Source organism: Perca fluviatilis, chromosome 9 (genome assembly GCF_010015445.1).
Source record: "Perca fluviatilis chromosome 9, GENO_Pfluv_1.0, whole genome shotgun sequence".
Taxonomy (NCBI): Eukaryota; Metazoa; Chordata; class Actinopteri; order Perciformes; family Percidae; genus Perca; species Perca fluviatilis.
The window spans coordinates 5,204,985-5,221,169 of record NC_053120.1 but is presented as its reverse complement, the minus strand read 5'-3'; the positions used below and the strand labels follow the sequence as shown (position 1 = coordinate 5,221,169).

The 16,185-nt window shown below is 41.1% G+C and overlaps 1 protein-coding gene across 4 annotated transcripts in view; it reads right to left on the bottom strand.

The window, feature by feature from the left end:
- mast2 (microtubule associated serine/threonine kinase 2) overlaps positions 1-10,000 on the bottom strand; it is a 275,716-nt gene extending 265,716 nt beyond the window's left edge. For all 4 annotated transcript variants that reach the window (XM_039812498.1, XM_039812499.1, XM_039812500.1 and 1 more), the window contains exon 1: positions 9,093-10,000. In XM_039812498.1, the coding sequence (XP_039668432.1) occupies positions 9,093-9,173 (81 nt within the window). In that variant the 5' untranslated portion in view covers positions 9,174-10,000. The remainder of the gene's footprint in view (positions 1-9,092) is intronic.
- Between the last annotated feature and the right edge of the window lie 6,185 nt (positions 10,001-16,185).

The following is a 16,185-nucleotide window of genomic DNA, read 5'->3' as shown; positions in this document are numbered from 1 at the left end:
CTTCGGTTTACATGTAGGGACCCTCATTATGCTACCGTGGAAGTGTGGTGCTATTTTGAGCTATGTTAGTGGTGTATAAATAGAGATTTATTTTTATTTCATCCATGCACCGACGACTAGCGCTACAAGCTAATTAGCGGTTTGCGCTAAAACTAGTCACATTCGATTAGCATGAAAACATATCCCAGAGAACGGTCGACTCGGTACCCATGTGTTATTAACCCCTAGGTTCATTTTGCGTCGATTTGTCCTTTAATGTGTGTTTTTGTTTGCTATGGCCGTAACATGGCCTATGGAATCTGTCTTATAGCTTTTTTTAAATTCTCGATTTCCCGACTCCGTTCATGATTCTGTTATCACAGAAACTATTTGGGGTCTACAATAATGCTGCCATCAGTCTGTGACAGGCCCCAGCGGGGCCCTCGTCGAACAAAAAGACACTTGCCAACGGGCAGAGAAATACCGGACTGGGAACGTCACAGGAAGACAGGCTCTGTGAGCCAATCAGGTGACAGGAACCGATGAAAGGCCCTATGAAGGCAAGAGGAGACGTTTTTGACAAGTAACTGCAACTTTTCATCTGGAGGAGAAGAGTTTTTCTTCAGGAGACATTAAGTTCCTCACAGATATGTGGAGCACCCAAGAGTTTGTTGTTACACTCAAAAGCTCCCTGTTGAAATTACTCAGCCACGGGCTGTTTGTTCTCTAAAAGAAAAATATATAGATAACCATAAGGGTAACTTTCCAGAACAAAACATCATTGTAAGGTAGTTTCAGTTTTACTCTCATTTTCCATTTTAGAACGAATCTGTTCAGGCTTAAAACTGAAAAATTATTGAAAAAACAAGAATATTTTTAATTAATTTGTTTTTTAGCATAGTGTAGATGGAAAGTTTGATTAGGCGTCACATCTTTCCTTTATCGTACCATCCAGAAAATATGGGAACGCTGAGTGAGATTTTAATCCGTCTGACTGACTTTATTCTATCACTGTTACAAATGATGCATACCTCAAACATTCCTGTACTGGTCATTTGAAACAGACCAGTGTAAACAGGTTTTGTGCATTGTTTGTTCTATTGTTGGAAACAAAAGGGTCCCTGGACAGAATCAGCTGACCGATTCTTTGATTGCACAAACAGGATGTTGTGTGTGTGTGTGTGTGTGTGTGTGTGTGTGTGTGTGTGTGTGTGTGTGTGTGTGTGTGTGTGGTGTGTGTGTGTGTGTGAATATAATTGATTTAGAAGAATGACAAGCAATCCGCTAATCGCTGCTACTTGTACAGACTGAAAATTAAATGTAGCAGCATGGAAGACAGCTAAGAGGTCAGAGACTGAGTGTGAGTGTGTGTGTGTGTGTGTGTGTGTGTGTGTGTGTGTGTGTGTGTGTGTGTGTGTGTGTGTGTGTGTGTGTGTGTGTGTGTGTGTCAGATGTTAGGAAATGACAATGACATCATTCAGCTCCTAATACTGAAAGTGTAACCAGCTAAACCTGCTGTTCATGTTGACCCTGAAGGTCCTTGCACACTTTGCCAAACACGTCTACATACTGACAGCCTCCGAAACTTTTGCCGTCACAAAAATAAAAATAAAATTCACATTGGGTTAAATTTCCTGCAGTTTTTCGCGTTCTCAGGAAACATTTGAGGTGTTCCGTTTGTGTCGATACCGTCAACATACTGCCATCCTCCGTTTAGGGTGAATTGGTTTCTTTATAAGGAGCTGGAACTCTCCTTGCTCGCTGCGCAATCCCAGGATTGGATGGACTCAATATTTCTTTTTCTCTTTTTAAGAAGAGAGACGACAACAAAACCGTCCTCGCTGCTCCAAGACTCTATTATGCAATGTTTTGAGAAATGTTTTGCAATGGATTAATATGCATCCGACTCAGTGTGCAAGGTTTCTGTGCGTGACAAATTTTTACGATGACACACATGAAAACAACGCATATGAAGGACCCGGGCGGTCTAAAACAGAAGCTGAAGGGATACCAGAGGACAGGCTCTGATCACAGCTGTTTGTATCGATTCACGAGCCAGCGCTCCTGCACGAAGAGCTGTGTGTTAGACGAGTCAGACGTGGAGGGGGTGTGTCTGCCTTCAGGTCAGGACACGGTTCAAATGTAACCGCAATTAAAGTCAGGTTGAAACAGCAGATGTTTACACAGGCTCTGTTTACAGAGAGGAGACCTGCTGTTCTTTAATCAAACATGCAGAAGGGATGCAAGAGCCTGGTCTACAATACCTGCTACGTTAAATACATTGGTTTTAAATTAGGCCTGTAGCGATGCGTCGATGACGTCGACGTCAAACAGCTCGCCACACACACGTGGGAGACCAAAACGTTGCAAAATGGAGAACGAAACAGCAACCTCCGCACATAACTCCCAACAAAGCCCTCCAAAAAGCCCCAATAAAAGAAGAAGTCCTAAAAAAACAGCTCGCCCTAAATCATCGAAGGTATGGGAATACTTCAAATTTAGTCCCAAACGTAAAAGGTGCCGTTATTTGCGCTCTTTGCCAAATGGAGATGGCATACCACACCAGCACAACAGCAATGTGGGAGCATCTGAAACGGAGGCACCCCATTGTCACTCGTGAAGGAGACAATAACAAGTAGTACTAACGTTGGCTGAATTAAATTTCATGTTTGCGTAGTGTGTTGTGTAGCTTGAGCTCTGCGCACTTCGGTGGTGCTAGCTAACCATCTTAGCTCTCCTGGCGCTCCGGTTTGCGCGGTAAATGAGCGGTCAGGTGATGCGTCAGGTGAGGCTGGCCTCTGGAGGACTTTCTTTCTTTGTTCCAACTTCCAAGTGGCCTATAGCCTACGTTAGTCATGAATAAATGATGTTAAAACAAATTTATAAATGACAAATTCTTGGCAAAAGAGCTGTGTGCGTGAGCACATTTGAATAATGTCGGGCCGTAAACGAGTTTGGGCTTTCAAAAAGCTGTCAATCAAAGTGTACTTGTCGGGCTCGGGCCGAATTCTGTCGGGCTCGGGTCTTGTGGGGTCTAACTTCTAAGGACCCGTTACAGCTCTAGCGCTAAGCTCCAGACGCAGCAACGGTGGCTCTACTAAACAGTCTCAGGGAGGAACTTGTTTTGGTGGAACATTTGCACCCTGCCAAAAAAAACAAGCCACATCCAATATTAAATGAAGTTAACTGTTGACACAATACGGTAACGTGAGCTATTTAAATGAGCTGATACATGGTTAAACCTCATTGGCTCTTAGCAGTGTATCTCCCTGTGTACTTCGTCCACAGCAATCCCACCAATCTGCCCCAAAACCTCCCAGTTAGAGAGTAAACGCCCTAAACATATTCTTTGTAAATCTTTACAATCATTCACCGAAAGAACCAAGCAGGCCCGCCTTGTTACACCATCCAAGTTTGTAGCACGTAGCTTGCCACCTCATTTCATCCTCTTTCTTTATTCCTTGGTTGGTTATATAGTCTCGTCCGTTGACTATGTGTTGAGGATGTCAGAGACGTTGATAAAAGGGCTTGGTGATGTGATGTAATGGATGCTGACGTTGTGGTTGACGATGGTCATTGTTGATTATATTGTGTCTACTGTGGAGGCTGATATGGACTCTTTCCTACCCTGTGTAGGTCACTATGACACTGATATCCATGCACCTTGTACTGGTATTTATTTTTCCTCGTATTGTTACGGTGGTGTTCCAGTTGGACTGTGTGTAGAACTTGTATGCAGTTATGGGTCTTGTAAAGTTGAAGTTGAAGTCTTGAAAATGTTTTGCAAGGCGTGGACCCAGACTAGTGCCAAAACAATTAGCCAAAAAAAAAGGATCAACACAAACTTCTAGCCGATTCATTGTTTATGTCATCACCAAAAATGCCAATCGTTCTGTTTCCAGCTCCTAAAAACGGGAGGATTTGCTGCTTTTTCACTGTTTTCTATCATTGGCTTGACGAAGCGGGGACACTTGAGACGTCTCCTTGGTCTGTTTCATCGAAAACAATCAAGAGATTAACATCGATAATGAAAAGAATTGTGAGTTGAAGCCTTAGTCCTGTTGTTGTTACACAAGTTACAAAAAAAATGACAGTTTTTACAGATTTACAGCAGGATCCAAGCAGACAGCCCGTGGAAGTATTGCAACGCCGTAACAGGGACGTGATTCATTACCCAGCATTCCACAGGGTAAGCATTAGGTAGATAAGTAGCTCTGGATTGAACACGCCCTGTCTGGTCCTGGATTGCATACTGTTTTAAGCAAAAACACATAAAACAGCAGCAGCTCAAAAACATCTGTCCGACTTCCCATGACACCCTAAAACACACTCCCTCAAACTCAACACCTCCCTCCCCCGACTAAAACCTGGTTACGAAATTAAATTCTCCCCTGTTAGGTTGATTTTAGGACAAAGTGCTGATACTAAAGTAACTGGAAAAGGGTTACGAAATGTGACTTTTGAGGGCAAATCTTATTCATTCGAGTACATTTACTTCATTAGTCAGATAAGATCCCAAATGGCCGGGTGGTGCGGCAATATCGCCTGACAGACTCAGTCAAATCAGACGTCCGGAAATGGAGGAACATGACTTCATGCTGAAATGTGAAATCATGAGCCACAGCGCAATGACTTAATCTTTGGAAGCAGCTCTTATTATTAAGCCATATCCATTTATACTGCAAACTAAGATAAAATCTAAAAGGGTTTCTATAAAACGTTGTTACTGCTGGTCGACTGCTGCAGTGTTTGAGATTCCTGAAGAGTTTTTTGTACAAGCAGAAGAGCTGGATGTTGTTAAAAGATATTCAATACCGGTACAAATACTGTGACTTCGATACCTGTTCCTAAACTATACTTTTTAAAAAAAAAATGTATACAGTACAGGCCAAAAGTTTGGACACACCTTCTCATTCAATGTGTTTCTTTTTTATTTTCATGACTATTTACATTGTAGATTTTCACTGAAGGCATCAAAACTATGAATGAACACATATGGAATTATGTACTTAACAAAAAAGTGTGAAATAACTGAAAACATGTCTTATATTTTAGATTCCTCAAAGTAGCCACCCTTTGCTTTTTTTGGTAACTCTGCAAACCCTTGGTGTTCTCTCAATGAGCTTCATGAGGTAGTCACCTGAAATGGTTTTACCTTCACAGGTGTGCTTTGTCAGGGTTAATTAGTGGAAGTTTATCCCTTATTAATGAAAAAGCAAAGGGTGGCTACTTTGAAGAATCTAAAATATAAGACATGTTTTCAGTTATTTCACACTTTTTTGTTAAGTACATAATTCCATATGTGTTCATTCATAGATTTGATGCCTTCGGTGAGAATCTACAACGTAATAATAAAATATAATAAATATATAAGCTTTTATGGACCAAAGTCGCTTTACAGGGAGTAAAAAAACAAACAAAACAAACGACAAAAAAAAAGTAAAAAACAAGATACAAAAAAAGGGAGGTATATGGGTAGCTGGGTGAAGAGATGGGTCTTGAGGGACTGAAGATGGTGGGACCAGAGGTGCGGATCTCTTTGGGGAGGGAGTTCCAGAGCCTGGGAGCTGCTCTGGAGAAGGCTCTGTCCCCAAAACAGCGCAATAGTCATGAAAATAAAAAAATGAAACGCATTGAATGAGAAGGTGTGTCCAAACTTTTGGCCTGTATTGTATATACCAATTTTATAAAATGCAAAAAGAAGAAGAAATGAGAAATGACCACATTACGGCACACATTTTTATTTTTCAGCCACTACAGGAGACGTCGATGTGTGTAATGTCGAGTTTTTCCCGTTTTTTTCCCCTAATTTCCAAGGCGTTATGGGCGCGCCCCGTGCCCCTCAAGCAATCATTCAAGTCAATGTTTGATAATCCGCCAGCTGCGCCACGGCTAGGGTTGGGTACCGTTTGGATTTTTGCGATTCCAATGCCGAACCGGTACTTTCAAAACGATACAGATTCTTCAAAACCTGAAAAACGACGTCAAAGAAAGGTTTTTGCGTCCATTTTGGTGAGGGGAAATATGGCATTTTAAAAAGTAGCCTACATTTACGGTAGCTAGCTAACGGCAGACTACAGAGAAAGGGTGATATTTCTACGTCCGCTTTGGAGTGACAGAGGGAAAATATTTCAATCGTCACATGAGGAACCGAAATTTGCGTTCTAATCCGGGCCGATTCCTACCGGTTGCGTAGGAACCAGTTCCATAGTGGGACCGGGTATCGGTACCCAACCCTAGCCTTGGCGCGTCCCAGAAGCGTGCGTGAAGCGGCTCTCCGCTCTGCTAAAGATAAGTGCCTGGTCTATTTTCACGCCAGCCGCGAGCCGTTCAGACAGCCGGTCAGGCGGTGAAACCGCGAGAGTATCCAGTCAGTTGACCACAACTTACCTGGAAGGTAGATACTAGCTTACCAAATACGTGATTGTTCTGTAAAGTACTTGTAGAGACAATATAATCGGCCTAAAAAGTATTGCAGCTTTTGCTTTTGATTCATTTTGATTCAGTCCAGCATGAAGATCAACTTGCAGATACTTTAAATCACAGAATTAAAAAAAAAATCATTATAATTCTTCATCATCATGCAACAATGATGAGTAAAAGCAGACAAGACTGATTCAAGCAAGGCTCAAGTCTCTGCAGGCTGATTTTCATACCAAAGGGAAACAAATGAGTGAATGAAAACCAACTGCTGCCTGAAACACATTAAAAAGAAAGCACTCCGAAAAAGATGTCCACCAAAGCTGCAAGATCCTTCCAATCTGTTCAGTGAAGAGGTTACAAAACATTCCTGGATCTGCATAAGCAGCGAGAACTAATAAGCTAGGGTCTTGTACTTAAAAGTGGTGCAATACTGCAAACAGCTGCATGAGGCCCTTTATCTGTCTCTGATCATTGTGTTCCAGTATGATAATCCAAATGTTTCCATGAGCCAATGTACAACATACAGTATACAGTGACAGTGTTAGAGTAAAATCAATTGAGTTACCGCAAATCAAATGCATGTTCTGCAATGCGACCGCACTATGAAACTAATGAGCTATCCCAGATTCACACAGCCCACATTAAAACCACATTAGACAGACAGATAAACAGACAGACATACAGATAGACAGATAGACAGATAGACAGTGCATGGGTAGATGCCAAACGTGTTGATAACTTTAATTTAATTTTTATTCTAGGGGGAGGGGGAGGGGGCTTAAAGAGAAATGTCAAAAGTTAAAAAGACAGCAGCACACATTCAAACACACTCACAACTTGCGTACCATTGTTATTCCAGGTTTGTGGAAGACTTCAGTGCACATATATGGCCAGGGGGGGTTAGGGGTCCTCCCTCAAGAAAATGTGACGTTTTTCAATAATAAAAAAAACATATGCAATTGTAATTTATTCTGTATCGTTATTATGGCCATATCTGTGTCTTTCAATGTTGTAAAAGCTAGAGCACATAATAAATAATTAACAGTCAAAAAGCTTAACCCTTGTGTTGTCTTCCCGTTAACCTTGAAAAAAACACTATTTTTCGACGTTTGTTTTTGCTTTTTCCAACGTTTTAAATTGTTAAATTTTCTTCTACACATTTTCAGCGCTTATTTCTACGTCCCATATTTTCTGATGTAAAACAAAAATTGAAAACGGGTCAATGTGACCCGAAGTCAACACAAGGCTTAAAGACAAAACTTGCTTAACCCGTGTGTTGTCTTCCTGTCGACCATGCAAATTTTTTGGGGTCAAAATTAAAAATTTAAATGTTTTTTTTGGGGGTCCTTACTATAACCTTGGTCGTTGTTTTTTTTGTGACACTTTTGTCGCTTTTCCTGATGTTTTTTTTTTCCACTTTTCCCAGCGTTTGTCACTTTTTTCGATTGTCTTGGTCGATTTCTTCTGCACTTTATTTGAAGTTTTTGTTTATTTCCCACGTTTTTTAAGCTTTTTTCACGACAATTGTCACTTTTTTCAACGTTTTTTTTCTTCCAAATGCTATAAAATTGAATAAAAACACCCAAATTCAATGAAAGCAGTGAACTGATCATTTATTTTACTTGTGAGGAGCGCTATACGTACATCCACGTTACTTTTTTTTTGACACTTTGGTTGAAAGAAACCCACATTTCTGATATAGAAAAACTTCTTGAAAACGGGTCAAATTTGACCCCGAGGACAACAAGAGGGTGAAGAAGTCCACAGGGGACCGACTACAATCTTTAGATCTGAGAGAAGTCATTCAGTCAGTTCTGATGCTCACATTGGTTTTTACATTCATTCGGCTTTAGGCGGTGCCTAAACGACTATGGTTGCTAAGCCCAAGCATTACAATGGTAGGGAAAACCCCGCATACAATCACAACAAGCGTTAAATGTGACAACAAACAGAACAACAGTAGTGTACACAAGCAGTAGGACAAACAGGTAAAGCCGATGCAGGCTCCCTCCTTCTCACACTGACTGCAGAGTCACGACAAACTCATCATCTTTGTTCACTGTCAAGCAGAGATTAACCTAGCTGTCATAGTGCACTTAAACCTTCAGCCAGTGCATCGCTTTACGTTTGCTTCACCTAGCAACCCCCCCCACACACACACACACACACACACACACACACACACACACACACACACACACACAATGACTGAGCAGAAATCTTAATTTGATCACTTTTGATGCCAACTGGGATATTTTTAAATCTGCCTAATGCAGTATTAATACCACAGATATGATCAATAAAAAAACATGCAAAAGGTGCAGGAACATAGAGAGGCGGAAAATCCCCAGTGACACCCAAACGCATCCTACTGCCCAATGTATGTCTTTCAGAAAGGCAGACACTGGTATCCTAATCCTGGTATGGCTGCACTCTGAGGAGGAACTTGCAATTGCCTATATAAGCTTAACTGAGCTAAAACATGTCAAATAAAACAGCGGTATTGTCCTTTAAGCAGACGAGTAGCCGGCTGTGCCAAATTGCAAGGCTGCGCATGCTGATTGAGCTTTAAGTCATACATTTTTTCAATGAGGTTTGGTATCTGCCGCACGGTTACTCTGGTATGTTTACGGTCCTGTGCGTGGGCCGATAACACAGTGACAAAGTGCCAGAAAGACTTCACTACTCACCGCATCTTTCTCTGCTCTCCCGCTCTCCTGGTGCTCCATGTTACAGCGTTTCCTCTTGTTTGTATGTTCAGTCCTTTTCATAATATAAAAACCCTCCTTCTGTGTGCGTGTGTGGCCCGGATGACAGACTGAATCCTCTCGGTAACGTTAGCTGGCTCGCAACGTGTCAGCTCGGCTGGAGTCGACTTCAGTGACACCTCGCTGCCCAAATGAAATTCATCGCTTGCTGTTGGTCCAGTTTGCTGAGTTGAGAGTCCCCTCGAGTTGGTTTTTTTTTTTTCTTCCAGCCAAACAGTCATTCATGACCAGTCCTGCTAACGTAAGAGCCTAGTAGCTACACTTTTTAGTTTCTGGCAGCACATCTGGGAAATCCGTTGTGACAAGCTGTCAATCAACCTTACAGCACCAGCAGTTTAAAAACGGCGGTTTAACGTAACGAACGGCCGTTTACAAGGACATTTTATAGTCTGTTGGGTAAAATATGATCCATGCTGGGCTGTTTTCTTGGCGCCGTCTCTGGCAACAGATCATCCGACCCAACTTGTTAGTTAGCTAGTTAGGTAGGTAGGTAGGTAGGTAGGTAGTTGACTTTAGTAGAGGCGGATGCTAAGCTAGCTTCTCTGCTGCGTGTCTAGCTGAGCGGCTAGCCCGGCTGCTGCTAACGTTTACCTGCACAGAAACACCGTAATGACACCCATGACAGGTCGGTCTTCACTCAGAACCGACGGTTCCAGATGCTTCCCACGTGAATTCTGCGCGTTTAGTCCGTCTGGCGTTGTTTTATCCGACAGTGGATGTCCTCTTCAGATGTTCTTCCATCATTAGAGAAAAGACTAAGCTCTGTGTGTGTGTGAGACACCGGCGGGTCGATCTCTCTGTTGAACTGCAGTCGCGGCTCGGCTTGTTTCCTGACTCCGACCACACCGTGGTGTGTTAAGCTAGCAAGAACGAGATAGCAACATCCGGTTTGGATTTTAACAGAATAAAAGCATCGTTTATTCAGAATAAGAATTTCCAACTGTTTGACTTTTTATTTGATATATGCAACTCAAAATGGGTGTACTACAGCGTATAGTAAAATTATTATTAAAATTATTGATTTTTTTTTATTTATATTTTGAAATTTTGAGGAATTTAGCAGACTGTTTTTTTGCTTAGGATGGAGATGTGTTGACATTCTGAGTTGTTGTTTTTTGTTTAAAAAAAATAATTAAAATCTGCGGGAAAAATGCCCTACTAGTGTGTAAAAAAAACAACAGTATTTCTTGAAGTCGACTGTCTGACTTTTGATTGTAATGATGTGAAAGATATAGTAAGATAAAGTATTTCCCTCTGAAATATTTAATGTATATACAGTAGGCTACATTATATTCAAACAAATATATGCTGTATATCAACATTCAGGCATTTGGTCTACAATGTGATCTTATTTTTTTCTACATGACACATTTTATTTTGAAAGCAGACTAATCTTCTTCCTTTCTTTGGCTTCAGCCTCACCTGTCGACACAGCTTCAGTGATGATTTATTTATGTCAAATATGCACGCAAACTCATCACATGCGAGACATATGCAGACATAGATAAGTAGAATTCATTTTTAAAACGGTCATATGAATCCATTTCCTGTCATATGAAATACCTTCCTTCTAGTCTTTGCATGTGTTTATGTTTGTAGGCTGAAGGTATCAGTGACAACTATTCTATATTTTGTTGGACTCTATTGCCTCCTTCTGGAAGACAATAAAACATGCCTTAGATGTGTGTCCTGTGGTCTTTTTTTAAACTTATTTCTGGGTTAATTTCAGCCATTCTCAGTGTGACTTTCTTTGTTTTAGTTTTTAAATAACATAACATATTTCCAAGTTATTAAAGTTAGTTAACTTCCAAGTTTGTAACCCTCCTGTTGTCCTCGGGTAAAATTTGAACTATGACAAAAGAACATTGAAAAAAGTGACAAATGTTTTTTTGTTTTTTTAAACGCTGAAAAAGGTGACAAAAAAAAAAAAATCGGAAAAAGTGACCAAAAAAAATCAAAAACATCAGCAAAGGTGACAAACATTTTGAATAAAGTAAAAAAAAAAACACATAGAAAAAAGTTACTTTTCTTTTTTTTAATAAAATCGACAAAAACGCAAGGGTTAAGTGCTTTTAATATGCTTGTTTTATGTGTTGGTTTTATTGCTTATCTGTTTTTAATGTGCTGGTTTTACTGTAAAGTGTCTTTGAGTACCATGTAAAGCGCTATATAAATCAAATGTATTATTATTATTATTACTACCAATGTCTTTTACAGTTAAATGTCACTGTTTGTCAACTAATTACCAAGTCTTTATAACAACTAATATCAACTGGCAAGTTGCAATTATGATAGTCAGAACAACACAATGTTTCAATATTTGGACAGAAATATATTTTTCGTTGACACAACATGAAATAACATGTATTGCTGACAGAAAATGAAAGATCTTTTTTCCAGTGCAATCTTTGCAATTTATTCCCTAAAGCAACCCGTTCTCACTCCGAATACGGATGCTTGGCCAGTGGCTGTCAGCGCCAGATACGACCCAGAAACCACCCTTCAGCGTCTGTGTAGAACGCACCGGGCAGAGCAGCAGCTACCTGGCGCTTGAAGATGACGTAGTATTAAGAGAGACAACGGTAGAGAGTAGTACGAAAGACAGAAATTCCACATAGGGAGGTAGTGGCGGTGGTTAGGTCAAACAACACAGGACTTTCACCCAGGAAACGGGGTTCATGTCCAGCGTGTCACGTTTCCTAAACCCAACTGTCCCGTTCTTCTTTACCTAAACCCAACTGTCCCGTTCTTCTTTACCTAAACCCAACTGTCCCGTTCTTCTTTTCCTAAACCCAACTGTCCCGTTCTTCTTTACCTAAACCCAACTGTCCCGTTCTTCTTTACCTAAACCCAACTGTCCCGTTCTTCTTTACCTAAACCCAACTGTCCCGTTCTTCTTTACCTAAACCAAACTGTCCCGTTCTTCTTTACCTAAACCAAACTGTCCCGTTCTTCTCTTCCTAAACCCAACTGTCCCGTTTTTCTTTACCTAAACCCAACTGTCCCGTTCTTCTTTACCTAAACCCAACTGTCCCGTTCTTCTTTACCTAAACCCAACTGTCCCGTTCTTCTTTATCTAAACCCAACTGTCCCGTTCTTCTTTATCTAAACCCAACTGTCCCGTTCTTCTTTACCTAAACCCAACTGTCCCGTTCTTCTTTACCTAAACCAAACTGTCCCGTTCTTCTTTACCTAAACCCAACTGTCCCGTTCTTCTTTATCTAAACCCAACTGTCCCGTTCTTCTTTACCTAAACCCAACTGTCCCGTTCTTCTTTCCTAAACCCAACTGTCCCGTTCTTCTTTACCTAAACCTAACTGTCCCGTTCTTCTTTTCCTAAACCCAACTGTCCCGTTCTTCTTTTCCTAAACCCAACTGTCCCGTTCTTCTTTATCTAAACCCAACTGTCCCGTTCTTCTTTACCTAAACCCAACTGTCCCGTTCTTCTTTACCTAAACCCAACTGTCCCGTTCTTCTTTACCTAAACCCAACTGTCCCGTTCTTCTTTACCTAAACCCAACTGTCACGTTCTTCTTTACCTAAACCCAACTGTCCCGTTCTTCTTTATCTAAATCCAACTGTCCCGTTCTTCTTTACCTAAACCCAACTGTCCCGTTCTTCTTTACCTAAACCCAACTGTCCCGTTCTTCTTTACCTAAACCCAACTGTCCCGTTCTTCTTTACCTAAACCCAACTGTCCCGTTCTTCTTTAGCTAAACCCAACTGTCCCGTTCTTCTTTACCTAAACCCAACTGTCCCGTTCTTCTTTACCTAAACCCAACTGTCCCGTTCTTCTTTCCCTAAACCCAACTGTCCCGTTCTTCTTTACCTAAACCCAACTGTCCCGTTCTTCTTTACCTAAACCCAACTGTCCCGTTCTTCTTTACCTAAACCCAACTGTCCCGTTCTTCTTTACCTAAACCCAACTGTCCCGTTCTTCTTTTCCTAAACCCAACTGTCCCGTTCTTGTCCTGCATGTCATATTGTACCTTTTATAAGCCCACCCACCATCTTTTCCTGAACCTAACTGAGTCAAAAGTGATGGCCGCAGTCCCGACCCAGCGCGTTTAGATAAAGCGCGCTTAGATTTGATGCTAAAGGAGACTTTTAGCGTCAATAACCACACCAAAGACACCTGACAAAGCGTCCGTATTTTACGCGATGGGAGTGAGAATGTGTTGCCTAAAGCAGCGGTGTCATATTCTGTTTCACTAGGAGCCACACTGGAAAATAAGAAGCACATCAAGGACCAGACATGCTTAGTTTATTCACATGCTTTAATTTCATTGACTGTATGCATGTACTGCGTGTTTCATTTAGCCTGCTCACTTACAGTTTGGTCGACATAAAGCCCCAACAAAGTACCTTCAGCCATCAATGAAAAAAGTGATGAAAAAGGTCGAAAAAAGCGGCAAAACACTGGAAAAAACATTGGAAAAAGCAAGCGTGGAGTTTGCGGGGGGCAGGGGAGCACTGCCCCCCCTGGTAGCTGAAATGGGTAAGTGCATTGTTTAAAAACCAGATAGTTTATAAATACTTTAAACAACACAAAACAACTAAATGGTGATATAGGTAATACATCTGATTTCATATACTGCTTTAGTAAAAACAATATTTTTTCAGGGCTCTGGCTCTCACCTGAGACCATTGTCGACGCATATGCAGGACGCAAAAAAACGATAATTACTGTTGCACTAGTCTGGACATCTTACCGTGCCAACGTTGCAATAAAGGTTACCTAAATGCCATGTATATAAATTTGCTGTCATCTTACTAATTGATTGAGCATTTTGTGTAGATTTGGACTTTTATACGTTTTATTCCACATTGTTTAAATGGCAAAGTTCACCTCGTTCACCTGTTTGGAGCTGACTGGTGAATGTGACGCTTGTATAGGCCTTGTGGATCTACTGATCACAATAGATTATCATCGGATTACGGCAAAATACTGATATCTTTTTTCTTAACGTGTCTTAACGTTTTATGGTGTGATTGTGCTTGGTTTCTGCGTTTGGAGAGGCATCTCAACACACTTTAGGTCCAACACTGACTGTTCACTGTTACATTTGAGTTGAATTTAAGCGATGGGGCATTCTGCCACCGTCTGTCTATTGTGCTCCAACACAGCCGTGCCGCGATTGGATTTCATAAGGGCGAATTGTTAAATTGTTACAATGTAATTTCAAATATGCTTTAAAAAATAAACGTTTATATGTTTGTTTTGTCCATATGTGCTCGTGCTGTGTTCCCAGGTCTCAGCTGCTACAATGAGTTTTTTTTGTTGCTGCCCCCCCTGGCTCGAATGTCAAACTCCGCCAATGGGAAAAAGGCGCCAAAAAGCGTCAGAAAAAGTGGCAAAAATGTTTGCGGAAAAAAGCACCAAAAGCGTCGGCAAAAGTGACCAAAACTTCAGAAAAAGCGACAAAACATTGAAAAAGCTACAAACAAGAAATGTATTGTGAACCTGAATCTGCGAGGGGCTGGATTTCGCCCGCGGCACCTGCGGCGCTACCATTGGGCCCGGGTGGGCCTGGGCCCGCCCATTTTGACCCAGGCCTATAGTGAGTGATTTTCAGTCTAGCAGTTCATCCAATAAGCAGCCTGAGGAAAGCTTTGAGTGAAAGCTTCTCAGCCAATCAGCGGCTTCTACCCCACGTGTGGACTCTTTAGCCCCGCCCACAGGCTGCATCGTCACCAGCAAGTGATCCAATGAAACGAAGGATGTTTGCGCGAAAGCTTTTCAATCTAGCTCAATGAGACAGACACAGACCGTAGCTATTAGCTAATATGAAACGCAAAGAGAAGCAGCTTGTTTTCATTTAAATTCAGCAAGAAACGCTCCGAGGAGCAGGAGGATATTTTAAGTAACGTGATTACAAGTGACGAGTTACCATCCTGCTCGGCCGCCCTCTCCCCATCAAGTCCTCCCGTAGCCACCCCCCCTCACACCAGCAAGGCAAGTAGACTAACAGTTAAGCTAACAGTTGGGCTAACGTTATCGTTAGTGTCTGGCTGTCTGTATGCAGGGGGAACCCATTTTTTTGGGCTTATTTTAACTGGCCCATCCAGTTTTCTGGAGGCCCACCTACAATCAAAATCCTGGTGCCGCTAGTGGTCCGCGGGCCTTGAGTTTGACACATGTGCCTTAAAGTATGGTTCTGCTTTTTGCTTGTGGGCTATATTTTACTTCCAGAGAAACAAAAAACAAAACAAAAAAAGAGTGTACAGTATCCAAGAAAGACACCAAACAAACAAACATGTTTTGTCCCCTTTTTTTTTTTATTAAAAAGGCTCTTTTCTTTTACCCCAAAACATTTTTAATAAAGAGAACATGCATAAAAATACAGCTGGTTTCTGTCAAACAGCAACAAAACATCTTGCAGTGATGTTACACACTCGCTTTAATATGTACATACATGAGATGTGGTTCCTAACACCACACACACACACACACACACACACACACACACACTAAGAAAGACACTATAAGTTTGACCTTTGGGGAATTACACACGCATAAAAATCTCTAAACTTGATTAGTTTACTCCTGATTTGACAACATACAAGTTGTTCACTTTGGTTGATCATATTGCTTTTATAAATACATCATTACAGTGCTCTTTTAAGCTCTTACTTTGCTTTTTTGCATAAAAAACTCTGATTCATGTTAAGCCAAAACTGAGTGGGCCTTTAAAACCGCTTCAAGTTGATTGTCACATAACAAAAAAGTACGTTTGTTGTTTGCTGATGACATGGCACTTCAATATCCAAACCTAAAACATCAACAAATAAAGCAATCACGGTAGACTATTATTGCACGGTAACCCAAAGAATTGCATATTTCAGTAAAAGTATCAGAGGGCAGTGAAGCCACAGTTCATGCACAAAAAGAAACAGCTATCATACTATACAGAGAGATCAAGAAAAATAAAAAAGTAAAAGGGAAAGAAATATCATACGAAGAAGCCATCGAAAAAACACCCAATCTCAGAAAAGTTAATTTGCACAGTGAGCG